The sequence below is a fragment of the Calidris pugnax genome, unplaced genomic scaffold, assembly GCF_001431845.1.
Source record: "Calidris pugnax isolate Ruff unplaced genomic scaffold, ASM143184v1 scaffold9, whole genome shotgun sequence".
Taxonomy (NCBI): domain Eukaryota; kingdom Metazoa; phylum Chordata; class Aves; order Charadriiformes; family Scolopacidae; genus Calidris; species Calidris pugnax.
Window position 1 is genome coordinate 1,380,063 of NW_015090778.1, and position 27,236 is coordinate 1,407,298.

A 27,236-nucleotide genomic window follows, 5' to 3' on the forward strand; every position below is an offset into this window, starting at 1 on the left:
CCCCTTTCCCCATAAAAGAATTCAGCAGGATATACAAAGCTCAGCAAAACCGCAACAGCCTTTCCCACGGAGGGGACAAAGGGCACAGCGAGGGAAGGTGACACCCCATGACACACCATGAGACACCCGCCAGGCACCGTCACACACAGACAGAGACCGGGACAGTCACACAGACAAAGCCCAACCCAAACACACACCATCAACATCAGATGCACAAAGTCCAACACGTGCCCACACACACTGTCACAGCCAGACACACGCAGTCCCAAAAAGACACCGACAAGAATGCAGCAGCCTTTATTGACAGTTTATTCACTCATTTTGACAAAGTTCAACACGTGCGCACACACACTGTCACAGCCAGACACACGCAGTCCCAAAAAGACACCGACAAGAACGCAGCAGCCTTTATTGACAGTTTATTCACTCATTTTCCAGGCTAACCCTTAGAACTCTACCAAGGGGAACTTTCACTGCCCCGAGGCCCTCTCCCAACCATCGAGGATTATTCTACGTGGCCAGAGTGGCTTTCCTGCCTTCCTGCTTACACAGATGTTTTCCTCTGCGTGCTCCTCAAACCTCGTGCCTCCCTGCTGCCCTCTCACTACTGGCCCTGCTACCTTACAGCATCCCTTAGGACCTGGCAGCCATCTGCAGATCTCTTTTAGTAACTGGGAGCCTGTTTCAAACCCAAACCTTGATGTAGCTGCAGCTACCAGGTAACTACTTAGTCATTAGTAGTATGCTTGTTTCCTCGTCGCCTGTCGGCAGCTACGGTGACATCACTACATCGTGTCCATCTATCACTACACTCATCCAAGTGATATTAGCAACATACACAGTATATAGCAAAAACAGGGAAGAAAATGCAGTTCTATCCTCAATAAAGTCAAGAATTTCAGGAAAATGCAGTGCATACAGAATCAGAGAGTCATATGGGGTTGGAAGGGACCTCTGAAGATCATCTAGTCCAACCCCTGACAGAGCAGGCCCCACCGGAACGTGTCCAGGAGGGATCTGAGTGTCTCCAGAGACGGAGACTCCACCACCTCTCTGGGCAGCCTCTTCCAAGGCTCTGCCACCCTCACCAAGAAGAGGTTTTTCCTCATATTTGAGTGGAACTTCCCATGTTCCAGCTTGTGCCCATTGCCCCTCGTCCTAAGAAAAGGTTTTTCCTCATATTTGAGTGGAACTTCCCATGTTCCAGCTTGTGCCCATTGCCCCTCGTCCTGTCACTGGGAACCCCTGAAAAGAGCCCGGCTCCATCCTCCCTCAAACCGCCATTTAGAGGCTTGTCAACATTAATAAGGTCTCCCCTCAGCCTTCTCTTCTCCAGCCTAAAGAGAAGAAAAATTTTGAAGGCAAGAGGGGAGAAGGATCCCACAGCAGGATTAAAGCAGGCCCCAGGCCTGCACCGAGAGAGATGGAGGAAGAAAATCTGAAACGCGGCAGGGGGCAAGCAACTAAAATTAAGTTGGGGCGACAGAGAGAGGAAAAGGTAGTGAGAAAATTTGAAAATGGACTGGGTTACAGAAGCACCAGCGAGTTCCCTGGCGCTCCCAGATTTCTCCAGTACCGGGGAACCACAGAGACGGCATCCGGAGGACCGACGGGCACTTCCGGTACGCTGGAGGACCGCTGGACCATAGAGCTCAATTTCCGGATGAGCGATAGGTACTTCCGGTGCCTTGGAGGACCGCGGGATCATAGAGATTGACTCCGGAGGTCTAAGTCACTTCCGGTGTCCTGGAGGACTGAAAGGCCATAGACCGAGACTTCCGGAGGACTGACCGGTACTTCCGGGTGCCCCGGAGGGCGGTAAGCGCCGGTACCGCAGTGCTAATGCCGCTCTCGGGGCCGGGCGGGCGGCACAGAACCCGTTCCCGGTGGCTGGGAGCCCACCGGAGTCCGGGCCCCGCCGCCTCGCGCCTCTGCGGAACCGCGCATGCGCCACCCGGGGGCGTGGCCAGGGAGCGCGGTGAGTTGGGGCCACGCGCATCCCCTCGGCCGCAATCCCGCCGCCGGGCGGCAGCACCGCCCCACGGATCCCGCCCTGAGCCCTCATCAGGGCGATGAGCAGTGACCGGTCTCAGCACGGGGTGTGATGTGCTTCTGCGCTGTGGGGGGGAGTCCCTGTTTTGGGGGAATTGGGGCAGGGGGAGTTTTTAAATCCTTTGTATAAATAGGCTTTGCATTTAGAAACCCTATAGAGCAGAGACACTTCTGTATCTATTCACACGTGTATCCACTTAGGGAATATCTATTCTCTTTTTACACTTACATAGAAGATCTCTTTAGGCTTAGAACGACTTAAATTTATACATCAACACATCTAGAATATCTGCTTAGACATCTATTTTGACACTAATATTTTTTTATATTTAAGTATTTTTTTACTCTGCGATCTTTTATATAATATAGTCACAGGATCATAAAATCCTTAGAGATACGGGGTTTTATTCTGAACTCCTTTTATATCCAGAAATGAATATTATTTTTCCATCTCTATATAAATGAGAGACTGTTCTCTATTTCAATGCCTCACACTCATATTTACAGATTTTAACATTTTTTAACCCTTCCTCCCGAATTTTCAGACATTTGGGGGCTGTGAGCCGCCACTTTTGGGGGGAACCCCACATCCCCCCACTCTATATTTAAGTATTTTTTTACTCTGCGATCTTTTATATAATATAGTCACAGGATCATAAAATCCTTAGAGATACGGGGTTTTATTCTGAACTCCTTTTATATCCAGAAATGAATATTATTTTTCCATCTCTATATAAATGAGAGACTGTTCTCTATTTCAATGCCTCACACTCATATTTACAGATTTTAACATTTTTTAACCCTCCCTCCCGAATTTTCAGACATTTGGGGGCTGTGACCCTCCGCTTTTGGGGGGAACCCCACATCCCCCCACTCACCTGCTCCTCTGCCGCATCATTGCTCCCCTGGTGACATTGGGGTGCCCCAAATGACATCATCACACCCCCCTTTTTTTTTTATTTACCCAAAAAAGAGGGCACAGAACAACCAGACCCAGGGTTGGCACCTTCTCCTCTGGGGGCTCCACCACCGGCTGCAAACCTGGGCTGGGGCATCTATCGAGCAGCACGAAACGCGTACAAGGAGGCACCTGGAAAACAAAAAAGTCCCCAATTATAGTCCAGAATATTAAAAAAAAGGCACAGAATAAAGCAGAGGAATTCCATCAGACCGAGGGATGGGAGAGCAGCTGAGCTACAGGAGGGAAACAGGGAAACAGCTCAGCTCAAAATACACCACAGCCTTCAAAAACCAAAGTGATCTGAACTCTTAAAGTCGGTGGTTGAGAGTAATTGATGTCATTTTGAACGTGTTCTTAGCGTAAGGGTGAGCTTTCTGACCAGGGTTGGGAAACACCTTCCTCCCTGTGAGGGGCAGGGGGACCGGGCTGTATTTGACTTTCCTTCGGCACTAATTTAACTTACACAGCTGTCAATCACCTCTTGCACACCTCTCAGTACTCCCAGCCCTTTTACACCACAGTCCACTGACACAGAACTGTAGCGTTTTCCAGGTTGGAAGGGACCTTTAAGATCACGTAGCGTTTTCCAGGTTGGAAGGGACTTTTAAGATCACAGAGTCCAACCATCAACCTAACTCTGATAAAAAACCATCAGTAAACCATGTCTCTAAGCACTATGTCAACCCGTCTTTTAAGTACTTACAGGGATGGTGCCTCAACCCCTTCCCTGGGCAGCCCATTCCAAGGCTTAATAACCCTTTCCGTGTAGTCATTTTTCCTAATATCCAACCTGAACCTCCCCTGGAGCAACTTGAGGCCATTTCCTCTTGTCCTATCACCTGTTCCTTGGGAGCAGAGACCGACCCCCCCTGGCTACACCCTCCTTTCAGGGAGTTGTGGAGAGCGAGAAGGTCTCCCCTCAGCCTCCTTTTCTCCAGGCTGAACACCCCCAGCTCCCTCAGCCTCTCCTCATAAGGCTTGTTCTCCAGACCCCTCATCAGCTTCATGGCCCACTCCAGCCCTTCGAGGTCTCTTTTGTGGGGAGGGGACACAAGACATCTGCAGCCCAAGCCCGTTCATGCCAGAAGCCAGCTTCAGAATCCATCTACCCACTTGCAAGTGCGATCCCCGGCTTGCCCTAAGAGAAGTCAACCTCGACTCATCCAATAGAAGTCCACTAGCCGGTCAAGGTCGTGCTTTCAAGGGCTGCTGCTGCTGCAAAAAAAGGGGAACTGGTGTAAATATAAACATTTTCTCACCACTCCTCCTCCACTGTAGCAAAGGTTTCCTCCGCCCCACCGCAGGCCGGCCGCAGAGACCCCGCCACTCTTCTCCAGCGGGAAGGACACCTTTTTACCTCAGAATTTTCAGGGTCACGCCTCAGACTTTGTCCCCGACGCCTCACGGGTCAGAGGAGCGCTCCTCGGGGCCCAGCGCAGCCACAGCACCTCCCCACTGCCCCTACACCCGGCGGGCCGCCCTCCCCGGGCCCGGCAGACCCTCGCGGGGCGGCCCGGTCCGTAAGGTCCGGCGGGGTCAGCAACCGGTACCGCCACCATCGGCTTCTCCTCAGGGGGGCCGCGCGACGACGCCTCAGCGGCCGCGGGAGTCACGAGCGCAGCCGGGGCGAGGCTCGCGCCCGCCCCCGTTGCTAGGGAAGTGAGGTCACGCAATATGGCGCCCGAGAGCCGGAGCGGCTGAGGGGGCCGGCCTTGCGGGGGGCAATCCGCGTCCATCCTTCCCGGGAGCGGCGGCGACGGTGCCGCCCGTCTCGCCAGTGTCGAGCGGCGGGACCATAAGCCGCGATGAGAGCGGGAACCGCGGGGCTGTGAGGCGGCGGAAGCGCGAGCCGGCGGGGCGGGGCGGGGCGCGGGCGGGGGGGGGGGGGGGGGCGCGGGGGGGGGGGGGGGGGGGGGGGGGGGGGGAGCCGGCGGGGCGGGGCGGGTCGCGGACGAGTCGAGCTGCCGCCATGGAGCTGAGGGTCGGGAACCGGTACCGGCTGGGCCGGAAGATTGGGAGCGGCTCCTTCGGGGACATCTACCTGGGTAAGGAGGGTGGTTCGCTGGGGAACGGTGGTTCTGGGGCTCGACGGAGAAGGCCGGGAGGGAGGCCGCGGTGGGCGCCGCTCGGTGCCCTGCCCGCTTCCAGCCCCGGCGGGGTTGGGCCGGGGCAGCCCCCGGGACCTCGTTTCACCCCGGCTGGAGCTGGGGCTGTGCCTCTGTCCCAGAAATGCCCTTCGGTATGAAGTACGTTGCCAGAGGCAGGGCAACAGCAATTTCATATTTCGTTGACATCATGTCCTAATTTGGACAGTGCGGAAATGGGAAATTCTGGCGTTTTTAGCTGCCTCTTCCCATTGTTGTCTGGTGGTGACCTTGGGCACCGTTTATCTTCTCATCTGTAAAATGGGGGTAAGGGTATAAATCCCCTCCGTCGAAACAAAACAAACCAAAAAAAACCCCGCCACAGTCAGAAAAATGTTTTGGGAAAGAAACGTGTGCATCAGGGTTAAATATCACTGCAGTGGGCTCGGAAAAATTGCTGTCATAAGGATGTTGTTTCTCTTGCGAGGCCTAAGAAACAACATTACACAACTACGGATGACTGGGTTGCAGTTAAAAAACCCCTCAAATCCTTCAGAGAATCCTCACAGTTTGGCTGTCCTGTTGCTTGAATGTTGCCCTAATGCCTTACTGCGTATTTCTTATTCTGCTGCTGTGATTTTTAAAGTTTGCAGGCTTGTTGTCTTTGCCTGTCTGTTGCTGTCGTTCTTGATTGTAATGCCTTCCTGCTTAGGATTGTGACAAGCAGTGGTGGGTACAACAAGTTTTGAAAGCTGGTATTTTTAAAATACTCAGAACATTCTGCAGGCTCTTAAAATCTAAGAAATGAGTTCAATCCAGACAAATTTAAATGTTCTATCCTGCCACACGGAAGCGAGTACTCTGCGTCTGAAAATTGTGGTAACTTAGAAAAGCAAGTCAAAAGCAGGGGAGCTGGAGCTGGCAGGGGCTCAGGTACGTTGACTGCGTACGTCTGGAGGGTGACACCAACATCACTAACATACATCCCTGGTGTGTTTGGCAGCGTGTGCAGGATGAGGGGTGGTTTTTCTTCCTAGACAGCAGTGCTTCATGTTGCAGCGCACCGCTGGCATTCCAAAATCATTTGTTAGCTAAAGCTGCCTGTGAGCAGGTAACGAAGGACTGGTTATCCCTAATAGAGATCCTACACCTGGTGAAAAATTGCCTGTTTCCAGCTGAAGGCCTGTGGTTGTCTAGAGGCAGAGAATGGGGTTCTTTCTCTCTGCAACGCTTGAATAAAAGAGCGAAGACTATCGTGAGAAAGATGGTACGCCTGTGCAAAAGTCCTTATTAGCTACCATTGGGATTTGGGGTGGAGATTAAGATAGCAGTTAAAATGTGAAAAATCTTGGATAAAAGAAACATTTTTTTATTTGTCACCTTTATGTTTATGTGCACAGCCCACACCAGTAAAGTGGCACAGGAAATCCTAGTTCTCTGTGTATCAGTACTGCTGCCCTGCTGCCTTCTGCACAAGAATTCCTCAGCCCCTGTTTTTGACCTTTTTTTTTTTTTTTTTTATCTCTTAAGTAGCCAACATAGATTTACTTTTAGGACTTGCTGCAAACATCATGCCCGAGCCAGGAACTAGCACAGAATTATATTATATACCTGGAAGACCCAGCTAATGGTATGGATTTCCTTTTCCAAGGGAAATTGCTGTCTCTCAAGAACTGAAGCCTTTTGTAGAGGCCCATTTGATTTGCCTCCTGTTATGTGGTAAAACAGAAGCATTTGAAATCTGGTTTTTGTAAAACTGAAATGTGGGGGTTTTAGGAAAAAAAAAACCATAGAAAACACAAGTTTTTACTTCGATGGTCAGACTGTACAGTAGGACTTAAGTGCCGTAAAATAACTTTTAAAATTCTTTTAGATGTCCTTAATTTTTTAAGTGCCCATGCTTTATGATAGCTCTCAGTAAATTTGTAGGCAACCTCAGTGGAGATTTCCAGCTTGGTTTTATGCTTTGAAAAGGAAGATTTGATTATTTTTGCCTGTTTCCCGTCCTCCTCTATTTTTTTTAGCGCAGCTACAAGGGTGTTGAAGACATTCCAGAGTAGAGGGGAGGGACCTTCTGTCTTTCAGTGGGTTCTTTGGAATACAGAGCTGATGACTCTGTTATTAGTTCTTTCACAATCTCTCCTATTCTCTCCTGTACCTCAAAATATGTCTGGTGGAATTTGGAATGGCCTCAGCTTTGCTTGCTTGGAGTGGCAGGGTCTGTGGGGCAGGATTTTGAAATGTAAGGCAGTATTGTAAATAAAGGAGTGTAGACAACTTAAAGCAAACAAAATTTAGGAATTTAGTGTACCTGCATCTTTTGAAGTTACCATCCAGAGGAAGATATGAAAGAAACGCATTCCCAGATATTCTAAATGGCAGAAAAGATGGAGGGGAGAGTTTTATTGCTCCGTCTATGAGGTCAGAGAGATACGAGTCACGAAGGCGTTGCAGTCACTGTGTTTTCATTATTTTTGCATTACGCATATATTTCTCTAAAGAATAAGGTTTGGGTTTGAAACTAATTAAAATAATTTCCAAGGCTTTCCTTTCAGTAGAGGATTTTGCAATTCCAAGTAAATTAGAATTCTGTAGTTTAAAAGAAAATGTTTTTGCAACTCTAGACTTTCTTTTTCACTTACAAATGGTGACTTCTCATGATATTGCTTATTGCTTCTTTTTAATTATTGATCCTTCTCATAATACTGCTTCTTGCCTCGTCTCAAATACTATTATGTTTTCCTTAAAGGACGCTAAGCTTTTGGTGGTTACAGAATTACTTTAGAAATGTTGTTCAAGGATTTAAGTGGAGACAAAAGTCCCTACCTGGAGACAAACACTGGGTTGCTTGGAGGAACAATTTGTATTTTTGTACCCTTCTCATCAGTTTTGCTGGACTCAAGTATTTTGATTTCATTATTTTAATACAAAAACTCTTGTTTTATAGGGGAGGGTTTATACAGAAGCAGAGTTCAGGCTAAGAATCTTGGTTATCTTAGGTCATAAGGACTTCTTGGGAAGAGCAACTGTCCTCAGAACTGACACCTACCAGCTTGAGACCATGGTCTGTCAAGTAACAGTTTAATATTGCATTGGCCTAACTTAATACCAATAATGCAGGTCCTCATCCTGCCATGCAGTTTTGTCCTAATCAAAGACAGAAGTCTGCAGTTTTCTGTAAAGAGGTGTGTTTTTCAGTACACACAGCAATTTGTGTGTTTTGGATTGAAAAAAATTTTTTTAAAAAAAGGACCAAATAACCCTAAACCCCAAACGATCCAGATCTGTTGCTGGTCACCAATCAGATAGTGTTCTCTTCAATCCACACTTTCCCTGATCTCGGCTACTGTGGGATTGGGGAGAACAGGTAGTGAATGCAGGGATAAGCATGAACTATGTAGTTCAAAATCAAGATTTTTATTTGTTTGGGGTGGGGAGGTCAATGTTAGATCAGAATTATGCCTTCCTCCTTGTATTGTTCATCTGTCACATTTCTGAATTGATGTGCACTATAACTCATTTAAAGTCGTATATAATGTGTAATATATTCATAAAAGTAATATGTTCATAAAATATGAAAAGCTTAGGTTACAGATTGAAGAGTTTCCAGTTGCTGCTACTGCACTGTGACCAAAGTAGCAACTGGGGATCCTGCCACCTATTGTGCCAGTTACAAAGGACTCATGAGAGACAGTTACATGTACAGCCTTATTTTCCTTTGTGTCTCCCAGGTGCTCACCTTGGGTTGTGCTTATTGTACCCAGAGTGAGCTTCAGATGGTTTTTTTTTTCTTAAGGTGCATTGTGAAATGACTAATAAATATCGACCCTGGTGTTCACTCAGAAAAACTTATCGTAGCAGCAACACCACCTTAATACTCATGTGTGTGCTGACACAAAAAGACATTTTAATAACCTAAAAAGAAAAAAAAAGCATAGTATTGCTTGAACTCATGGATAATTCCATGCACTGTCAGTTCCTTGCGAGGCGTGCCCATTTTAAAGTGTGGGGTGTTGGCCTGTCTTTGTTAGCCTTTCCAGGCGAAGGACTATAAAGCACTGAAGTAGCTCCTTGATCTTAGGAACGAGATCTTGCAGTTACAACAGTTAGATGAATAAGTTAATTGAGTACTCTGTAGTGGTCAAAGAAAATCATATGGAAAAAAAATTGGTAAGCAGAAAAAAATAAATTATAATTGTGCGTCTCTGTCAACTGCTTTGTGTGACTCTCAAAAAGGGCATTATGGAACAGGGAAAAGGTACAGATAAGTGAAACGGGGAATAGTTACGGGTAATTAAAAATGACAAGTTTTTGAACTCTGAAAAGAGTTAAGGGCAAGTGAGGTGGCTAGAAGTCTATGAAATTCTGATCATCATGGACAGAGGGAGTACAAAATGATTGTTTGCTGTTTCTTTCTAAACAAAAACTAGCAGGTCTCAAGTTAAGGTTTGAAGAGTGGGGCTCAGAACAAACAGCAGGCAATACACTTCATGTGGTACTAAATCATGAGGTAATGCAGAAAAGAGAAAGCCAAATTCTGAAAGTAGAGAGACTCGGAGATATGTCTGAAAAGTGTCACACATCTCCTTTTGCCAGTTCCTGTTTCCCTGTAGTTCCCAAGTTGCTTGGCTGTGATGGTATGTATTTTCTTGACTCAGTGTTTTTTCCTACATACATTTAAACTATGAAAGTGAACAAGTAAACCAACTTTTTCAGTCACTTGATTCTTGAAACAAGATTTTAATGATATTTTTAAAAAGTTTTTTGAGAGGGCAAATTCTTGATTCTAGATAATCTGCCTCCCAACTGGATAAAATCATAAGGTGTCAGAATACATCTGGAGTAGGTTGAGATTTAGGGAAGTTGTAGTCTATGTTTCCAAGACATAAGAGGAGGTGATCTGAATTCCTTGCATTTCTTAGGTTGGCAGGGATACATGCCACACCTGTAAACACTCATTCTGAGCACTTCCACCCCTCAGATGGGGGTGATATAATAATATGAGATACACTCATATTATTTTTGGAATGGGATAGCAGCAGTTTTGGCTTCCTCTGCTACAGTGGCTAATAGTTGTCTCTTAAACCGCTGGTCTGTCGGAGGGAATCTGTAAGACTTCAGAAGAACTTCTAGATGATCGTGGTTGAAAGTACTTAATAATCTCTGGATGTTTGTCATTGAGAAGTAATTTGTCAGTATTTGTTTTGTTCCAGTCTTGACAAAGGAAATGGATTTTAAATATATTTTGACCGATGTTTTAATTTATTCTGGTTTTAGGAACTGATATTGCTGCCGGAGAGGAAGTTGCAATTAAGTTGGAATGTGTCAAAACCAAACATCCTCAGCTCCACATCGAGAGTAAAATCTACAAAATGATGCAGGGTGGAGGCAAGCAAATTATCTTTCTTCTTTAGAGATTTAACTGTTTTTATGTCTGATGTATCTGCCACCTGAAGGTATTTAGTGGTTAAGATCTCTTCCGACATAGGAGGAGAAGGTGGGAAAGGGGCCTGTGTGCAGTGTAGAGTTGCAGTTCCAAATCCATGGATGTGAACCTTCATGATAGTCACTAAGGTCCTCCAATGTTGCTCGTGGTCCCAGAATATTAAAAAGTGAAAACCTCAAGCAATGTGGAACAAAAGTGTGGTCCCGCCTGGCAGTATCCTGCCACTACACTTTTGTTTCCTTATGAGTCAGTGAAAGATGGTAACCACTGTTCTGGAGCATTTAACCTGACTTGCTTATTATAGTAGCACAACTCTAAGCTTGGTAAATTCAGGGTAACTTTTGTTGTATATGCTAATATTCTTTTTTCTGCATTAGAAATATTTCCTTGCTGTGGGAAAGCAAACACAAAATGACATTAGTAGTAGGGAACGGGAGTGAAGCAACTTTGTAGCAACTGTGTGGATAACTCGTTCCTGTATTTTGGAATTCTGCAAATGTAAGATTCCCATGCAATTCTGGGGCATACACTCAGTGTAGTTAAGTTTTGTAGTCCCTTGAATTCTTCCTGAGTGAGGCTATGCTTCGCATAAAGACTATGTTCCACGCTGTATCTCAAATGCAAAGTACAGTAATCATAAATCCAGGAGTGGATGATAATGTGTATTTACATTTAGTTACTTTTTAATTGCTGCCTCATTTGGTTGCTGCCTGCCTGTAACCTGAATACTCTTCATAGAGTAAAATCCCTCCTAAATGGGCTTACAAGGCTGTGATGGTGGGTTCTTTCTGAGGATGGATGCTGCGGAGGCAGGTGGCAGAAGGTTAATTTTCCATATGAATAAGTGTTTCTTTGTGAAGGGATTTCAGCAAAAAATAATGCGTATCAAGTAAAGGTAAGGGTTTAAAATGGGTGAATTATACCATTTCGCTTTCAAAATGCGTACAATTAACTCAGAGTAAAGGCATTTCAAATTCTGAATAAGGCTACCTCCATACAGGTTTAATTGAAAAATTTTGAACAATTCCATGTGTGAAATAACTTTTCCTGAGTCTCTGCATAAAGCAGGGCTAATTTTAGCTCTCTCAAGTGTCTCATAAACAATGCTATTTTGATAGAGATTCACCAAAAAGCAAATACAATGGAACTAGAGAACAGACAAGAGTAGGAAGCAAGGGTGAAAATTCATTGCAAATTGCAATAGGAGAGAGAGGTATTTTACGGTGATCTTGTAGGCTTTGTAAGAAAGAAGTTAATTTCTAAGGCCTTCTTCAGTAATAATATTTAGTGGTTTGTCAGTGTCTTTATTTTCAGACTTCCAATTTGCTCCTTGTTGCCATCTTGGAGACTACATGAGTATTAATACTTGCAAAATGCTTTAGGTGCAAATCTAGCAAAGCCACTAAATACTTCCAAGTTACAAGCTAAACACAGAGAGGTTTCTGGGGAAGAGGAAAAAGGCTATTTATAGACCTCTGTTGCTATAATTTTATATTAGTTCTGTGAAATTCTCAAACTTCATTTTGCAATGGCCGAAGGTAGCATAAAATAGTAAGCTTCACTGTAAATACAAACATTTGTAGTAGTGACCCTCTCAGAGAGCTTTGAAGATTGATGTGTATGAGCTGTATAAATCCAATTGTTACACTGAATAAACTGTTTCCTTTCCTCTAGTGGGTATTCCCACAATTAAGTGGTGTGGAGCTGAAGGGGACTACAACGTAATGGTGATGGAGCTGTTGGGACCGAGTCTTGAAGATCTCTTCAATTTTTGTTCAAGGAAATTTAGTCTCAAGACAGTCCTATTACTCGCTGACCAAATGGTAGGAAACTGCTGTGTTGATCTTCATAGCGTAGAATGTTGGGATGTTAAAATTCCTTGAGAGATACTAACCAACTACATTTTATTTCTGTAATTCAGAGGGGAATGGGCTGTATCATTAGAGAAAAGACTCAAAACTGGTTTTATTTCTGTAAATATGTAGTGTCCTGACAAAAGTGCTTACAGAGTCTTAATTTGATTTTAAAAAACCTGGGCCTGTGCTGTCTGCAAACCAGGTGTTGCGCTGCTGAAGAATGATTTTGGAGACAAATGTAAAACAGACACAAGGAAAGAACTGGAGAGAAGGTTTATCTATTGTCTTCTAAATTGTGTTCTCTTTAATGCCCTTGCATTTTACAATAAAATGTTTCTTTACCTCTTTTATCACTTAGACACCTTTGCTGGTGTATTTATAAGAAAAAAGGTGTATACCCAGTCCCTCGACAATGATATTTGTGTTTTTTTTTTTTTCCTGTGTATGTAGATTAGTCGGATTGAATATATTCACTCTAAGAACTTCATTCACCGAGATGTGAAGCCAGATAACTTCTTAATGGGCCTGGGGAAGAAAGGCAATCTTGTCTACATAATAGACTTTGGATTAGCAAAGAAGTACCGAGATGCTCGAACTCACCAACATATTCCATATCGTGAAAATAAAAACTTAACAGGAACTGCCCGTTATGCATCCATCAACACTCATCTTGGAATTGGTGAGCTGGGGAAAGCAATAAATAGAAATTGTGTCGATGCGCATAATATTAGTGCAAGTAGATGTTGCTTTATGGAAGCACAGAAGACAATCTCTTTAGTTCTGGCACTAACAGTGCAGGGTGCTTGGCTTTGTATCTCTCAATTGGGTGGGATTCAGTCAATTTGTAATTCTCAGGAATTAGCACATTTTTAAATAACTGCAAGTGTGATAGGCCTTTTCTTGTACTGTATGAGTTTATCACGGGCATAGTAACTCTAAGCTATCTCTTGTTTTTCTAAAGGTTTTTATGACAGTCTTGTTGCACAGTCTTTTGTTTTTCCAGTAGAAAATGAAACCTAATGAGTCCACTTTTTTATGCTGTTGTAGAGCAATCTCGCAGAGATGACTTGGAGTCCTTGGGCTATGTACTGATGTATTTTAACCTGGGCTCCCTCCCCTGGCAGGGACTGAAAGCAGCAACAAAGAGGCAGAAATACGAACGTATCAGTGAAAAGAAAATGTCTACACCCATTGAGGTTTTGTGTAAAGGATATCCTTGTAAGTTACTCTGATATGGCACTAGGCCTACGTGTTCACTTTATTGTGGTATTTTTGTTTTCTTTACACTGAATTCTACCTGTCTTTTTTATTTCTCTCTCTCTCTTCCCCCCACAACCCCATGATTGGACACGTCCGTGCTAAAGATACTGCGCTTTCGAGACTGGGATCTTTGCGATCATAGACCATTTCTATTTATCCCTTGTCTTATCTATTAGTAAACAATCATTGCCATGCCCTTGAGTTGAGGGGTATCTTGGTACATCTGGCTTAAGCTATATTATGTGTATGTGCATCTCTGCTGGCTGGATAACTCTAATAGACAAAGAGCTTTTTGAGAAACTACCTGTTTCTTCATACGTGTGGGTACTGTTTCTTGGATGAATGGTATTGTATAATCAGATGCACCTCTCACTTATTGCAGTTGTTTCACTTGGGAATTGTCATTCCAGATTCATCCAGTTTGGCCTCTTGATGGTCAGCATCTATGAGAGGCGTAAGAAACTCGCCTATATTCTAGTATCGTGCCTCAAAGCTCTTCTTTTTCTCAATTTGGTATTTATACCACAATAACAAATAGGCATTTTTGAGCCCTGCAAAATGATACTTAAATCTGTTTTAAAACTTGTTAACATTAGCTGCCATCAGAGAATATTGTTGATCTTTCATTAATAGTTCTGTCTCTATTCTTTCCATGCTCTTGGCTTCAGCAGCTGGGTATGATAATGAGAACTATAGTTTTTGTTAGGGTTATATGAAAAGTTATTGTCTTTGATGTGTTTCAAATGTTGCTTCATACATGTTCCTTTACATTCAGTATGTTTTTTATCTGAGATTAACAGACAGGGAAGACTAATCAAGTTTTCTTCTGCCATTTGTTAGGATTTCTGTCTTAGCATAAATTATTAATATATTATTTCAGCCAGAAAGACCTGAACTCAAAGCCTGGTGTTATGATACTACTGTTACCTCTGGCGCATTGAATTCACAATGATACTATTTTTTTTTTGCTGTGTAACTAATATTTTGTGTGCCATATAAAACAGTTGTTCAGATTATTGCAAGCCTAAAATTGTAGCATGACTTATATGGGAAATTTATATGGATCCCCTAGTTTTTGTGTGTTTTGTGAGGTTGCAGACATAAATCTTTATGTGACTTAACAACAAAGAGATGCTATTTCACGTCCTGCAATAAATTGCATTTAAATATATTCAAAACAAAGAAGGGCAAAAAAAAATCTCTTTTCTTTGCTCAACTGTAGTTTTAAACTTGTCCTCGTCTGTCGTCCCCTTCCCCCAACTGTTGGTTAAAGAGCTCTAATATTGAGTCCTCTCTTCTGATGACAAATGAGGTCTACTCTGTGGTAGACAAATAATTTCCCTTTCAGGGTTGACTTGATAGGTGGGCTCTAGTGTTGTCTGTCATAGATTTCTAGTATTAGGTTATTATTCTTTTTCTTACATTTTGGAGATTCCCTTCTGGTTGGGTTTGGGGTGGTTGGGTTTTTTTTGTGTGTGATTCAGAATTATAAAAAGCAAATGTGAAGCTGAAGGAAAAAAACAGGCTTTCTTTTATTACAGCTGAATTTGCCACGTACTTGAATTTCTGCCGTTCTTTGCGTTTCGATGACAAACCGGACTATTCCTATCTAAGGCAATTATTCAGAAACCTCTTCCACCGACAAGGGTTCTCGTATGACTATGTGTTTGACTGGAACATGCTGAAATTTGTGAGTAGCTGACATAGCTTTCTAAAATTTTTAATTTTTTTGTAATGTTTTTTTTTTACTACATTGTCAGTTTTGAGTATCTTAACTGATACTGTAAGATTGTCTTGCCTTTTTCCTCCTGGAAGCTCTATTGCCTAGAAAAAAAGATCAGGAAATGAGGAAAGGCAGGAGATACAGGAGCCATGAAATGGCTGTTGAATGAGTTGAATGACAACTCAGCTGAAGTTAGATGGTTTTGAATGTGTAGGGCTTCTGAGATACTTCCTTCAGGACAGTCACTGTGCCAGGTTGCAGAATTATTATTTTCTCCCACCTTGATCTTCATGTGCAACCATTGAGGAGGTGTCTGATGCCCTGAACTTCAGTTCATGGGTTGTCCAGTCCTTTATTTTCAGTATTTATATCCAAATACATAGTTGTAGACTCAGTAATCTCCCAAGTTGTTGACTAGTCTTGACCCGTAGGGTGCGAGCAGAGCAGCCGAAGATGCTGAACGTGAAAGGCGAGAACGAGAGGAAAGATTGAGACACACACGGAATCCAGCCGTGCGTGGATTACCCTCCACTGCTTCTGGCAGGCTGAGAGGAACACAAGATGTAGCTCCTCCTACTCCTCTTACCCCAACTTCACATGCTGGTGAGTAGGTGGATAGATGCCCCTTGTAGACTACTCTAATTTGCAATGTGTTCCTGGTCGTTGCAAATTCAAAATTAGAATTGGGATACCTGAATGGTATTTGTCTGTGGTCAGGGTTTGGGGTTTTTGTTTGTTTTTTAGTCCCCACTGCTTTTCAGTAGATTGAATGTAGTTGTATACGCTCGTTACCTGCCAATTGCTGCTTAGATTTCTATGAACATAAAACAAAGGCCTTGATTTCTCTTGTTTGACTCTGTGGAATTTTCATATGCAAACAAGGAGAGTGTAATTTTACCAGTGACAGGGTTATAATCCCATTTCTCGTTATGAGAATCTAACACAGTTCTTTCTCACAGCCAACACCTCTCCTCGGCCAGTATCTGGCATGGAACGAGAAAGGAAAGTGAGTATGAGATTGCATCGCGGTGCCCCAGTCAATATCTCGTCGTCTGACTTAACAGGCCGACAAGATACCTCTCGCATGTCGACTTCGCAGGTAAAAAAGATTGCTGTGTCATGGAAAAATGAGGGTGATATGATTAAATTAATTTGCCAAAAGAACACACCAGCTAATTGATGTAATTTCATACTGATTTTGCAGATGATGTTGGCTTGTAGAAATATTTTACATTTTACCTCAATGTTTGTGATGTGGCTGTAGACTACTGTATAGAAAAATAATATATTTTTTTTACCTTGGCAGCAATAAGCATAAAGTACTCAAAGTAATACAGAGTCATTGGTGTATGAGATGGTGCTAAATTCTGGAGATACAGCATTTTTACCTACAATTACGGTGTTTAGCTCTTTTACTTATTGAATTTCTTTAATCTGTTATCAATGAGGAAGCAGAGTAAGTTAGAGGCAGTTGTGAGTCATGTTTCCAAACAAGAAGTAGTTGGTGAAGAACAGAAAAGTGCAAAAGTGAAGAAAAGTTGCAGTGCAGTACTGTGATTCTCTGTAATTCAGAGCAGATAAGAAGCCACGTATGTGGATGATGTATAGGTCACAGAAGGCTCATTTGAAAGGACGGCAGGAGGATGAATGATACAGTGATTCACAGCCATAGTCAGCACTGAAATCATCCTCACTGCTCACAGTGACTTAGCAAAGAGATTTTAGGGATGCTTCTTTCTCAGCCTGACAAATGACGTTCAAATATATTTTTAACTCTTTATGCTATAGCTGAAACATTCCGTTTTCAGGATATTCACACAGAGTTGCCCTGAGTGGTGTGTGGTACAACTCACCTTCAGCCTCACTTACAGACTGGGGAATCAGCCGTACTCCAGGCGTACTGGGACGTTACTGGGAGAGCAGGCTGTTGTGAGAGCTGGTGCAGTCACCCAGGGGGTTTTCCATCATGCCTGAATGCTGTGCTGTATTTCCAACTGCATAATTTTTGCCATGGACTCATTTAATTCCTCGTTGCCAGAGCACATTGATAAAAGTTACCTCAATTCCTTTTGGCTTCATCATTTAATTGGCAGAATTAATTATTTTGGATAGTACATGCTCTTACATATAAAATCATACTGCTAGAGGGAATGCTCTTTTAGATGGAGGCCAGGTGGGTATTTGTAATGAAGACAGGAAAATGGAGAAACAATTCTGCTGTAATGAAAGTAGGATTTTTTTGGGTTGTTTTCCAGCTGAATGAATTGTTTTACCGCATAGCTGCACAAATGTTTGTGCTTGCACAAGGGATGAATGGTTAAGGAAATGACTGGAAGAGAATAGGAGACAGGTGAGGTTTTCTGTGTTGGCTTCGGTGGCGATATTTGCCAGCTTAAATTGTTCACTGAACTACAGTTCTTGCCACCAGAAATTCTCACGTGGAAATATTTTATGGCTGAACTTTGTAAACAGTGTGAAAACAAAGAAAGTAAAACTCCACATAGTTATGGATCTTCTAAATATGCATAAATACCTGATGAAGGATGTAAAGAAGGTGCAGCCAGACTCTTCTCAGCGATACCCAGGGAGTGGACAACAGACAGCGGGCATAAATTGAAATATCAGAAATTACCATTTAGGCATAAGAAAACTTTTTTACTATGAGAGTAGGCAAGGACTGGAACAGGTTGCCCTAAGAAGTTGTGGAGTCTCCCTTTTCTGAATTACTCAGAACCCAACTGGACGTTGCCCTGCGCTGCCTTCTTCAGTTGTCTGGGCTTTGAGTAGCGGGATTGGACTAGATGATCTCCAGGGGTCCCTTGGTTCTCAGCTGTTCTGTGAAGGTGTGATGCCCAGTTCTCCCCAAACTTTGACTCAAATGTAAAGATGGTTTCTTGGTAAAGTGTGTGTGCCCGGGGCTTGTCTCTGGCATTCTGAGCAAATCTCAGATGCTTTGTCCCTGTTGCCAGTCCAATAACTAATTAATGGGAGTAACAGAAATAAGTGTAGTGATGTGACTTGGCTGTGTTAGGAGAGAGCATATATTTCATTTTATTGCTGTATTGCTGACGTGTAGCTCAGTGTGCACATTACACTTTTCTAAACATTGTAATGTGTAAGTAATGCGGGTGGGTTTGCAGATACATTTTGGTTCTGCCTACCTTGTAAAATGGCAATACTCTGAGATTGTGTAGGACTGTGGGTTCTTTACAGTAATCTTTGAATAATCTCTGAATAAGATGTATAATTTGTGGTGTGGCCCCACAGTACAGTCTGGCTTAATGGCACATTTCCATACCCGCCTTTTTTAACGCTGCTCCAGGTATGGGATCACTTGGTTGACGTCTCTGCAGTCCCAATAACGGCCTAGTCGTGATCTTCTCTGAGTTTGTTAGAATTAATCATTCATCAGCTGTTGTCTTAATTTAGTTCTTATCAAGGCTGGTCTTGACTCATGGTGACTGAGTAACAGTGTGCAACCTATAGTGTAATTTAAACAGCTTCCCGTGGGCCTCTGGGACTTGGAAGGCAGGAAAGATTTACTTTACCTTGTAACACTTCCCCTTGAGATTATTAGAGAAAATTAACTTTTCGTTTTCCCAGTTTTTGCTTACTCGGTAGCAGGCAAGATGTCTCAAGTTGCAAGTTTTCATAACTCACGGTCTTCTTGTGTTCGTAACATTAAAGTAGTTCTCCCGTAATCAAAATTTATCCTTAGATTTTTATGGGGTTACCAATGGGTTTCTCATTATCTTTATACCTTGTTCTTAGTCAGGAAAACCTTAGTATTGAACTCACATGACAAGGTTATTAAGGAGAATTTTGATGGGCTGGGTGTAAGAATATAGAAAACCATCCATACCACTTCTTATCAGGGGAACAGTAAAGAACAGCAACTATTTGTTTGTGCACATTCTGAGAGTGTTAAGTTTCCCTTGTAAGTCTTAAGTAAACAGGCTACCACTCTTCCTTTCTCAGGAAGTGCTTAGACCATACTCGTGGTAGAAAGCAGCTTTTACAGTTTGCTGTGCACATCTACAGATGTCTTAGGTTAAGAACTGCATTTGTAAGAGTTGCTATTTATAACTTCATAAATTAGGTTTGTTATTCTATTTTATTTGGATGCCTTGGTTTGGTAAGGCCACGCTGCATCTCTAGTCTCCACCTCTCGTCATCTAGAAGAAGGGCTACTGCTTCTTAAACTCTGGGCAATGGAAATGTGCAGAGGTTACTCAAAGAAATAATGAAGCTACTTAGCTCTACATAGAGTTTTTAAAGGTGACTCCACGTTTTTATTTCTTTTTTTTTTCCAAAATGAGTTCCAACCAGTTCAGGCTGAAACTGAAAACTAAGGCTGGGAATGTAGATTATACAAACCAAAATTCTTTTAGATGAAATAGTTCTTCTCAGAGAAATTGAATGCTCATGGAAAAATGGTAATTGGTAAGGAGAGCAAAATAGGTGTCGTGTATATTCCCCACCTCTAAGGTAGTGTCCACATAGTACCTAAATCCTTCTCATTAGAAGCACTAGCACTTTGTAACACTAACATATGTTTATTGGAGTAACAACTAGCGTGTCTAGCAAATGGTTTGTGAACTTAAATGTTTATGGCACAAGTTTTTCATTACTTCTCTTCATTATATGGAAGTGAATGCAACAGCTAAAAACCTGCACGTTGTTAGATGTTTGACAGCAATAAACATTAATGAGAGCTGAGCAGTCAGGTAAAGCCTATTCAAATAAAATGTGTGTTACTGCAGTACTCTCAAACCTGATTAGGATGAAGGAGTGGAGCCCATTGTCTTATATGTGGGAGCTGTCCAAACCTGATTAGGATGAAGCCTAATGGATGGAGCCCATTGTCTTATATGTGGGAGCTGTATCAGTGGTAACCAATGGCTGAGGAGGTGTACTGTTGGAGAGGTTAGTGTCATGTCAGCATGAAAGGGTGTAATTTCATCTTTGAATCTATACGTGATATAGTAATGACTAGAAATGGAGAGGTTATTTCATGTCATTAATGAGCTGGGCACTGGAATATTATGCTTAGTTCAGTTCTCAGTGTTTCTTAAATAATTGGAAAACTGTAACACTAAGAAGAGCCATAAAAAATTGACCTTGGGGAAAGTGCAGTACAGTGCAAGAATTTCAAATCAACATGTTTCAGTTTGTCTGAAAGGTAAGAAGTCATCTTGAGTTAGTTGGTGTAGCATTTTAGAGACAATGATTTTAACAGGAACTGACATGTATGCAGAAAACATATGTGAAGAACCTATTACTTAAAATTAAAACTACTCACATTTAAAGAAGAATGAAACAGAGGTCTAGGTGAAGGCACTTAACCACTGAACTGAAAGACGTAGATCATCTGTCCCCTTTGCCTTCGCATCAAAACCGAATTCATTTCTAGGTGGTGTATTCAGGTCTAAAGCGAGCCTAAATTACAGGTCTCTGTGCAATTAAGAGTTGTGATCTGTGCTGGATGGAAAATGATTCCAGCTGTTAAAAGATCCTTCCGCTCTTGAGCTCTATGAGCAAACTGTTCACTAAGTCTCCTTTACCTAGTTCAGTCTTTAAACATTAAGAAACGTAGTCAAGGAGGTGATGAGTTTTCCAGTTAACGCTGCTTGGAATCAGTTCTGTCTGTCCACGTTGCACAGACTGCATCCTGAAAGCAGTGAGCATCTCAAGAGTCTAGTTGTGGGTGAGTAGCCTTCATTTCCTTGCATAGAAGGTTCAATCTGACTGCTCATAGTGTACAGTAAGTTGTTTAATTATTTTTTTCCCCTGAATGTAGCATGTTCAGCACCCAACAGTCAAAGCTGTGCAGATTTCGTACTGGTAATAGAGGTGTTCTCTCCGTGGTTGGAAGAAAAGATTGGAATGCTGCACAAAGGAATATTTGATTGTCTCTTTGACAGGAGAGGTTTTTAGGAGACTGTAGCCAACGCTGGCATTGAACAACTTAAGTGTTGTGCCGCTTCCCTAGGGAAAAAGCAACATACTTCCAATGCCTCTGCATTTTCCATCTCCTCATGAGCAAATCTTTCTCCATATATCCATCTTAATAGGCATCACACTCTGCGTTGTTCTTCTGACCCTGTCAGCTTTCTTTGAGGAGTATGATTTGTTCCTTTTACGTATCTCTTAATATGATAGAAATGTCTTATAGAAGTCTGAAATCAGAGTTCCTTAAGAGATACCTTTGCTACTGCAAGTTTAGGTTGGGTGTTTGTTAGACATCTTTATATATTGGGGCAGTGGAACTGTTACAAATTGCTGTCTTTTCCCCTACCTCAGAATAGCATTCCTTTCGAACACCATGGCAAGTAGCTGCTCGTCTCCTTTCGTTGGAAGGCAGCACTGGGTGAGTGCTTCTCATTAGACACCAAAACTTTGGATGGGGTGGGGAAAAAAAATCCTTGGAAACATCCGAGGAAACTTTGCTTCTTCTCCTCACATTATCTCATCGTTGCACCTGTACCTTCTGGTCAGATGCTTGATGGAGCATTGGTTTTTCTCTAACTTAAAAGTGAATGTCCTTCCAAAAGTTGAATTATTGCTGCTGTTCCTCTTGGACTCTTAAGCAGAATTGAGAAACAGTGACTTAAAAAGTCTCTAAAACCATTCAAGCATCAACAATAAAATAAAATAACGAAGTCTAAATTGTAGCTGTTTGAGAATTGCATGTCTTTCCAGGGATGTTGATGCAGCAGTGTGTCATCCATTCGAAACCAGATCTGCTTCAGAATCGTAAAATCAAAATACTTGTATGAAGACTCAATTGACTATATTACTCAAATGAGGCTCTGTCTTGTCATGAGTGGAATGTTCTACTACAGCCGTATCCGTTTCCCACTGGTTTATATTCTTCTCCATTCCTTATGAGCTGTCATTTTAAAAATAGTCAGATCTTTTCAGATCTGTATTTTAAAAATGTTGCCATACTAATGAGGATAGTTTGAACACGAGCATCTCGGAGGTAGGCAGACATGGATTTGGGTATTTAGAAGTCCTTTCCGCCTTTCAGTGCAGTAGAAGTTTCTGCCTTTTCTGTGTGCAGCTTTTGGCTTTTTAGTCTGTTCTGCTTTCGGCAATAACAGGTTTCATCAGGGAAATAACAAGTTTCAGTTGGAATCTGAACCTTGGTGGCTGAAGGATGCTTTCTTAAGTATTTCAGGAGCTTCTTTGCTTTGCTTCTTATTAAAAAAAGGCTGTGAGATTTTTTTTCTGTTCCTTAAGAAATTCTGTTGTATAACTCTGTCTGCTGCCTCACTTTCTCTATAAAGCCTAAGCTTGCACTAATCCTGTATCTCTAGTTGGTGAAGAATCCTGCTGTTCCTCTTCTGTTTTCTCCTCCTGCTTTGTGTGCTTGGCTGACTGTGCACAAGCTGCTTCGTAAACAGTTCGTAACATTCCAAAGATCCAGCTGTAAAATGGCAGCGTAACGCTTTAAATTACAATGATCAGACCTTGGTCAAAAATAAAAAATAAAAAATAACAATAAAAAAAAACCCTAAAAGAAGGCAAACCTAAAGCTTTGCGTTGGGGGTGACGGGCAGATTCTGGTCTGCTTGGGGTTACGTCTGCATCGGTTGGCCTTTACCATGTGCCTTACTATTTGTAGCTGGTTACAACTGAAATGAATCCTGAAAACTGATTCAGCTGCTTCGACCTTTCTCGCTTCTTAAATTGCAGTGAAGTGCGGTTGTTTTTCACTTTCGCAGTGAAAGTGGTACTGAAATAATGTTACACTGTTACTGACATAGGTCAAGCTATGGAAATTAATGAAGTGTCTTTAACACGATGTCCCATGAAAAATGAAAAGCCATTGAAAATAATTAAATTTTTTTTACCCTCTTATTGGGATTTTTTTTTTTTTTCCCAAACTTACTCATCGATAACGCATTGGTGGTGTTTTCATCTGGTTTGTTCTTTCTCCTGTGCATGTTTATGCTCTGTTTACTTTTCTTCAAAACATCCTCTCTGGCTGGAAAGGTGAATTTTCCATGTTAACTTCTAATAAAGAAGGAAAATACAGGGAACTTCGTGTAGCTACAGGTGGGTGCGAAACATTATAGCTCATTGGATTTAAGATTCACACACTTATTTTTGGCAACGAATTATTTAAAAGTGCATTGAGAGCCACTTGTATGTTTACTGAAAGGATATGTGCTGATGTTGTCTTGTTTTTTGGCTTTGGTAGATTCCTGCTCGGGTAACTACCAGTGTTCTCCAGTCTGCTGTGCACCGATGAAAATGATTTTGCCATGGAGAGCAGATAATGCATGGCTGATCTCCTACGTTACCAATGGCTTTACTAGCAAAAATACCTTGAACTAGAGCGGAAACATTACAATTGGAGTTCTCCATGTGACTTAAAAGGTACTTGGAGGAACATGGACAGACTCCAGCAGCTGCCATTACAGGATGCTTTTGCCAGAAACCCAATGACCTTAAGAGAACCCTGTGGTACCAGGGCTGGAAAAGAAAGATGGTTTACAGAGTTGACCGCCTGTTATCGGATGGCCATTTCCGTTTTCCCTCCACAGGCGGCAGACTTTACCCCCTTTTTATTATTCTACTGTAACTATAAATCTTTTACTTGGTTTAAGAAAGTTTTTTGTATCATTTTGCTAAAATTATTGGCTTAATTCTCTGTAAAGAACTCTTGCTTTTGTCTGATTTAAAAATGTAGAATATAAAGAAACCTAAACTAAAGACAATGACTTGAAATTTCTTGTTTAAAAAAAATTAGTCTGGCAGGGAACATGTAAATGAATCAAACCCATCTGACTTTATTTAAACTGTTTACTTATTTGTATGGTCCCATTCTGACTGAGACGGTTTTTCTCATGAAATTTTAAAAACTGTTAGAATTTTACTTTGCTGTTTGCTGTCTTCATTCACACTCAACATTTAACTTTCTGTGTATCACAAAGGAATTTTTAATAATCATTCTTTTTTGTAAAAGAGGAAAACTAAATACCCTGCTGGAGAGTCTTAAGTATCGTGGAGATGGTGAGAACGGATTTCTTTTTTTGTAAAGAAAGTGAAGGACAAAGTGAAAGACTCTGGCATTTGAGGGACTTAGAATTGAAAGCTTGTCCCATCTCTCTGCTTAGTTTGGGTAAATGGATAGTTTCAAACATCCTTTTTATTGGTAAAATATTGTTTCCTGAACTCTGAGGTTGGTTAGCTTGGAGGGTATTGCAAGTGGAAAATACACGTTGCTACTGAGTCTTCAGTGGATTTGCACGTTTCATTCAGCATCTACATGTTTAAAAATAAAGAAATAAATTGATTCAAGCCTTCTGTTTCATGCCAAGACTCAAAAAAGGAATTCTTTAAGAAAAATGAACAAACGAAACAACCTATTCTTGCTGTGAAATCCTGAGAATTTGTACAATTCAGGTGCATACCATATTTTATTCTTAACTGTATTCAACCTGAGTATGCCCAGAATCCTCAGCTAGGAATGAATGACTCAACGTGCTTGGGTTGTCCAGAAAACTGTCGCAGGTGGTGGTAGCACCTGTTGGTTATGGAATATGGGAGATTCTTCATATTGTTTGTTACTGTAAATGGTCTCATAAAATAAAAGTAAGTATTCTGTCCTCACAGTACTTGGAACAGTATCAGAAGTACTGTTTATACTAATGTGACTGAAGTAATGGGAAATTCCATGTTAGAAATGGTCGTATCTACAGAGATTTTGTTTGAGCAGTTTGGTATTTTGAGAAATTCATCCCTGCTTGAAAACAAATTTTTTTTAAAGGCATATTGGTCTTCAAAGTTTTATGAAGAGTAATTTTTATTGTTTCGGTGTTGACAAGTTCTTTTTTTGCCCCTCTCAAAGATCCACGTATTAAGTATTAGTCACTCTTCTTTGGATGTTTTTAGAACATTAGCGACTTGCCTGTATGTACTCTGGGTCTGACGGGGACACCTGTGTTTGGGGAGAGTATAGTGGAAAAGCTTAAGAGTTTGATTCATGGATAAGTTTGCATAAGAGAATTATTTCCTCAGTTACTATAAACTTCAGTATTTTAGGCGTGTGCACTACCATTTAAACAGTTTTACACCTCACTGTGCTTTCCTTGTAAATATCTGTGGTTAATAATGTACTGTTAGAGGGACTTACAAAGGCAGCCTCTTTATTCTCTCTGTATCTGGAACATTAGATTGCTGTACTCTACTTAAAAGTTGACTGCAGACTTCTAGAATTGTACTCACGTGTGGGCAAGTTTTGTCCTTCATAATAGTTAAATTCCATCATGCAGAAAATAGTTAGACTGTCTATATAAACCTGTGTATTGGAAACCAGTATCTCAGAGCACTTCATTTGTACTACCACTGTATTTGTGTACTTTAACAATTGTGTAAATACATTCATAATAACTTCTTCTTTGGTGTAACTTACTTACTTACAATGAATCCTTACTCTTTACTTGGTTTGGTATAACTCCTTTCTTTTTTTATTATTTCTTTTAAGGGGCTTCTGTACCTACAAAGAGTGTTATCAGTTACAAACATTTGAAAATGTTGTTGTGGTACTAAAACTTTCCTGGAAGGGTTTAGGTGCTCAGAATGCAGCAGTCGGGGTAGACAGGGAGAAAGAGAAGACTTTTATTGCTTTGCTCACAGAAAGCATGTCTTTTGTCTCTTTAAAGGTAAATGGATTTGTTTAGATACTGCCTCTTTTCCAGAAGTATTTTTTTTTTACAAATGCTTTCTCTTACCAAGCAGTACGTTGTATTGACAGGGAGTACGGGAAGAGAGTTGCTACTGGGACTTGGTCAGTTCTGGGAGCGAGGATAAAAGCAAGAAAAATATTGAGCTTTACCTGCAGTGCCCTGGACAATAAAAGTCCTGGCTTTTGCTGTGTAATTCTCAAAATTACATCTCTATTCGTAATCTGAGAGCAAATGCACCTTCAAGAAGCCTCTGCGTTTCTGATTAGCAGGCCTTTAAGAGTTGGAAAGGTACTGAATTTTTCCTCACAGATTTTATTTAGAACAGGCTATGTACTTTTATGTGGAAAAATACCACCTGTGCTGCTGTTTTACATAATCTTGATGGTTACAGAGTCCCTGAATTCTTTGTTGTACAATTGAAAACAATTGAAAATAAGTCCTAAGCTGTAAGAAAGCTGTTAAACTAAAGCATTTCTGGAGTCCATATATTCCACGTTAACTTCATAAAAGTACTCAAAATCTCCCTTGGAGGAAGAACTTGGAGGCATCTCATCCTTCATTCTCCAGTGGGGAAAAATGTAAGCACAACTATTTGTTGTCTTGGTTTCCCCACGTTACAGACCTCTGAGTGGCAGCTCCTCCATAAAACCTGTCAAAGGCAACGCTTCCAGAAGTTGAATTTCCCAACAAGAATCTTTACAATGAGTTTACAGATTTGTAAGTAGATCATTGGCCAGAGCCTACGTGTTTATTTCAAGGGTATTTATTTTCTCTTTGTAAAATAATGAAATAAAAAGTGATTTGTTTTGTTCTTCAACTTTTGCTTTACAAAAGCAGTGCTTAGTGTGTATAAAATACTGAGTGGAAAAAAAAACACAATGTTGATGTTTCTTTAGTACTGAGCCATCTGCTCAGAAGTCTAGATTTAATCCAGTTGTGAGGAAGCGTAATCCACCATGAACTTAATCCTACAGCAAAGTCGCTCCTCTAATTCACTGGATGGAAGGTTTTGCTGTTAAAGAATCCAGTACACTTCCCTCTGGTTCATTCAGGTGACAATTAGTGGCATTTCCTGTCTCTGTCTGGATTGAAGCCATTGTTTGAACTTGAACTGTCTGGACTGTTTGCATCGTTCTGTAGTTTGGTACCAGGAG

At 41.7% G+C, this 27,236-nt stretch overlaps 2 protein-coding genes across 5 annotated transcripts in view; one reads left to right on the plus strand and one right to left on the minus strand.

Annotated features, from left to right (window-relative positions):
- PECAM1 (platelet/endothelial cell adhesion molecule 1) overlaps window positions 1–4,630 on the minus strand; it is a 38,381-nt gene extending 33,751 nt beyond the window's left edge. The window contains exons 1-3 of one of the 3 annotated variants that reach the window (XM_014951707.1): window positions 4,371–4,630; window positions 4,127–4,225; window positions 2,931–3,142 (exon numbers count right to left, since the gene is read on the minus strand). The gene's annotated coding sequence lies outside the window, so the exon portion shown is untranslated. Of the gene's footprint in view, window positions 1–2,930; window positions 3,143–4,126; window positions 4,229–4,272 lie in introns of all 3 variants that reach the window. The other 2 variants (XM_014951714.1, XM_014951697.1) reach the window with 2 other exon arrangements.
- A 48-nt stretch (window positions 4,631–4,678) lies between these two features.
- Window positions 4,679–25,792, plus strand: CSNK1D (casein kinase 1, delta). 2 transcript variants are annotated; one of them, XM_014951936.1, is made up of 11 exons: window positions 4,760–4,859; window positions 4,938–5,058; window positions 10,375–10,485; window positions 12,218–12,366; window positions 12,850–13,078; window positions 13,447–13,617; window positions 15,201–15,349; window positions 15,814–15,985; window positions 16,342–16,481; window positions 21,686–21,752; window positions 23,592–25,792. In XM_014951936.1, exons 2-10 carry the CDS (start codon window positions 4,983–4,985, stop codon window positions 21,716–21,718), a joined length of 1,230 nt encoding a protein of 409 aa, XP_014807422.1. In that variant the 5' UTR covers window positions 4,760–4,859; window positions 4,938–4,982; the 3' UTR covers window positions 21,719–21,752; window positions 23,592–25,792. The 2 variants fall into 2 exon arrangements, with proteins under 2 accessions (XP_014807430.1, XP_014807422.1); XM_014951944.1 differs by lacking the exon at window positions 21,686–21,752 and having other exon boundaries at window positions 4,679–4,859.
- The last annotated feature ends 1,444 nt before the right edge of the window (window positions 25,793–27,236 follow it).

Coding starts and splice junctions, on each gene's coding strand:
- CSNK1D (XM_014951944.1), top strand. CDS start 4,983: ATGGAGCTGAGGGTCGGGAACCGGTACCGGCTGGGCCGGAAGATTGGG. Junction 12,367..12,849: donor TATTACTCGCTGACCAAATG/GTAGGAAACTGC, acceptor CTGTGTATGTAG/ATTAGTCGGATTGAATATAT. Junction 15,350..15,813: donor ACTGGAACATGCTGAAATTT/GTGAGTAGCTGA, acceptor CTTGACCCGTAG/GGTGCGAGCAGAGCAGCCGA.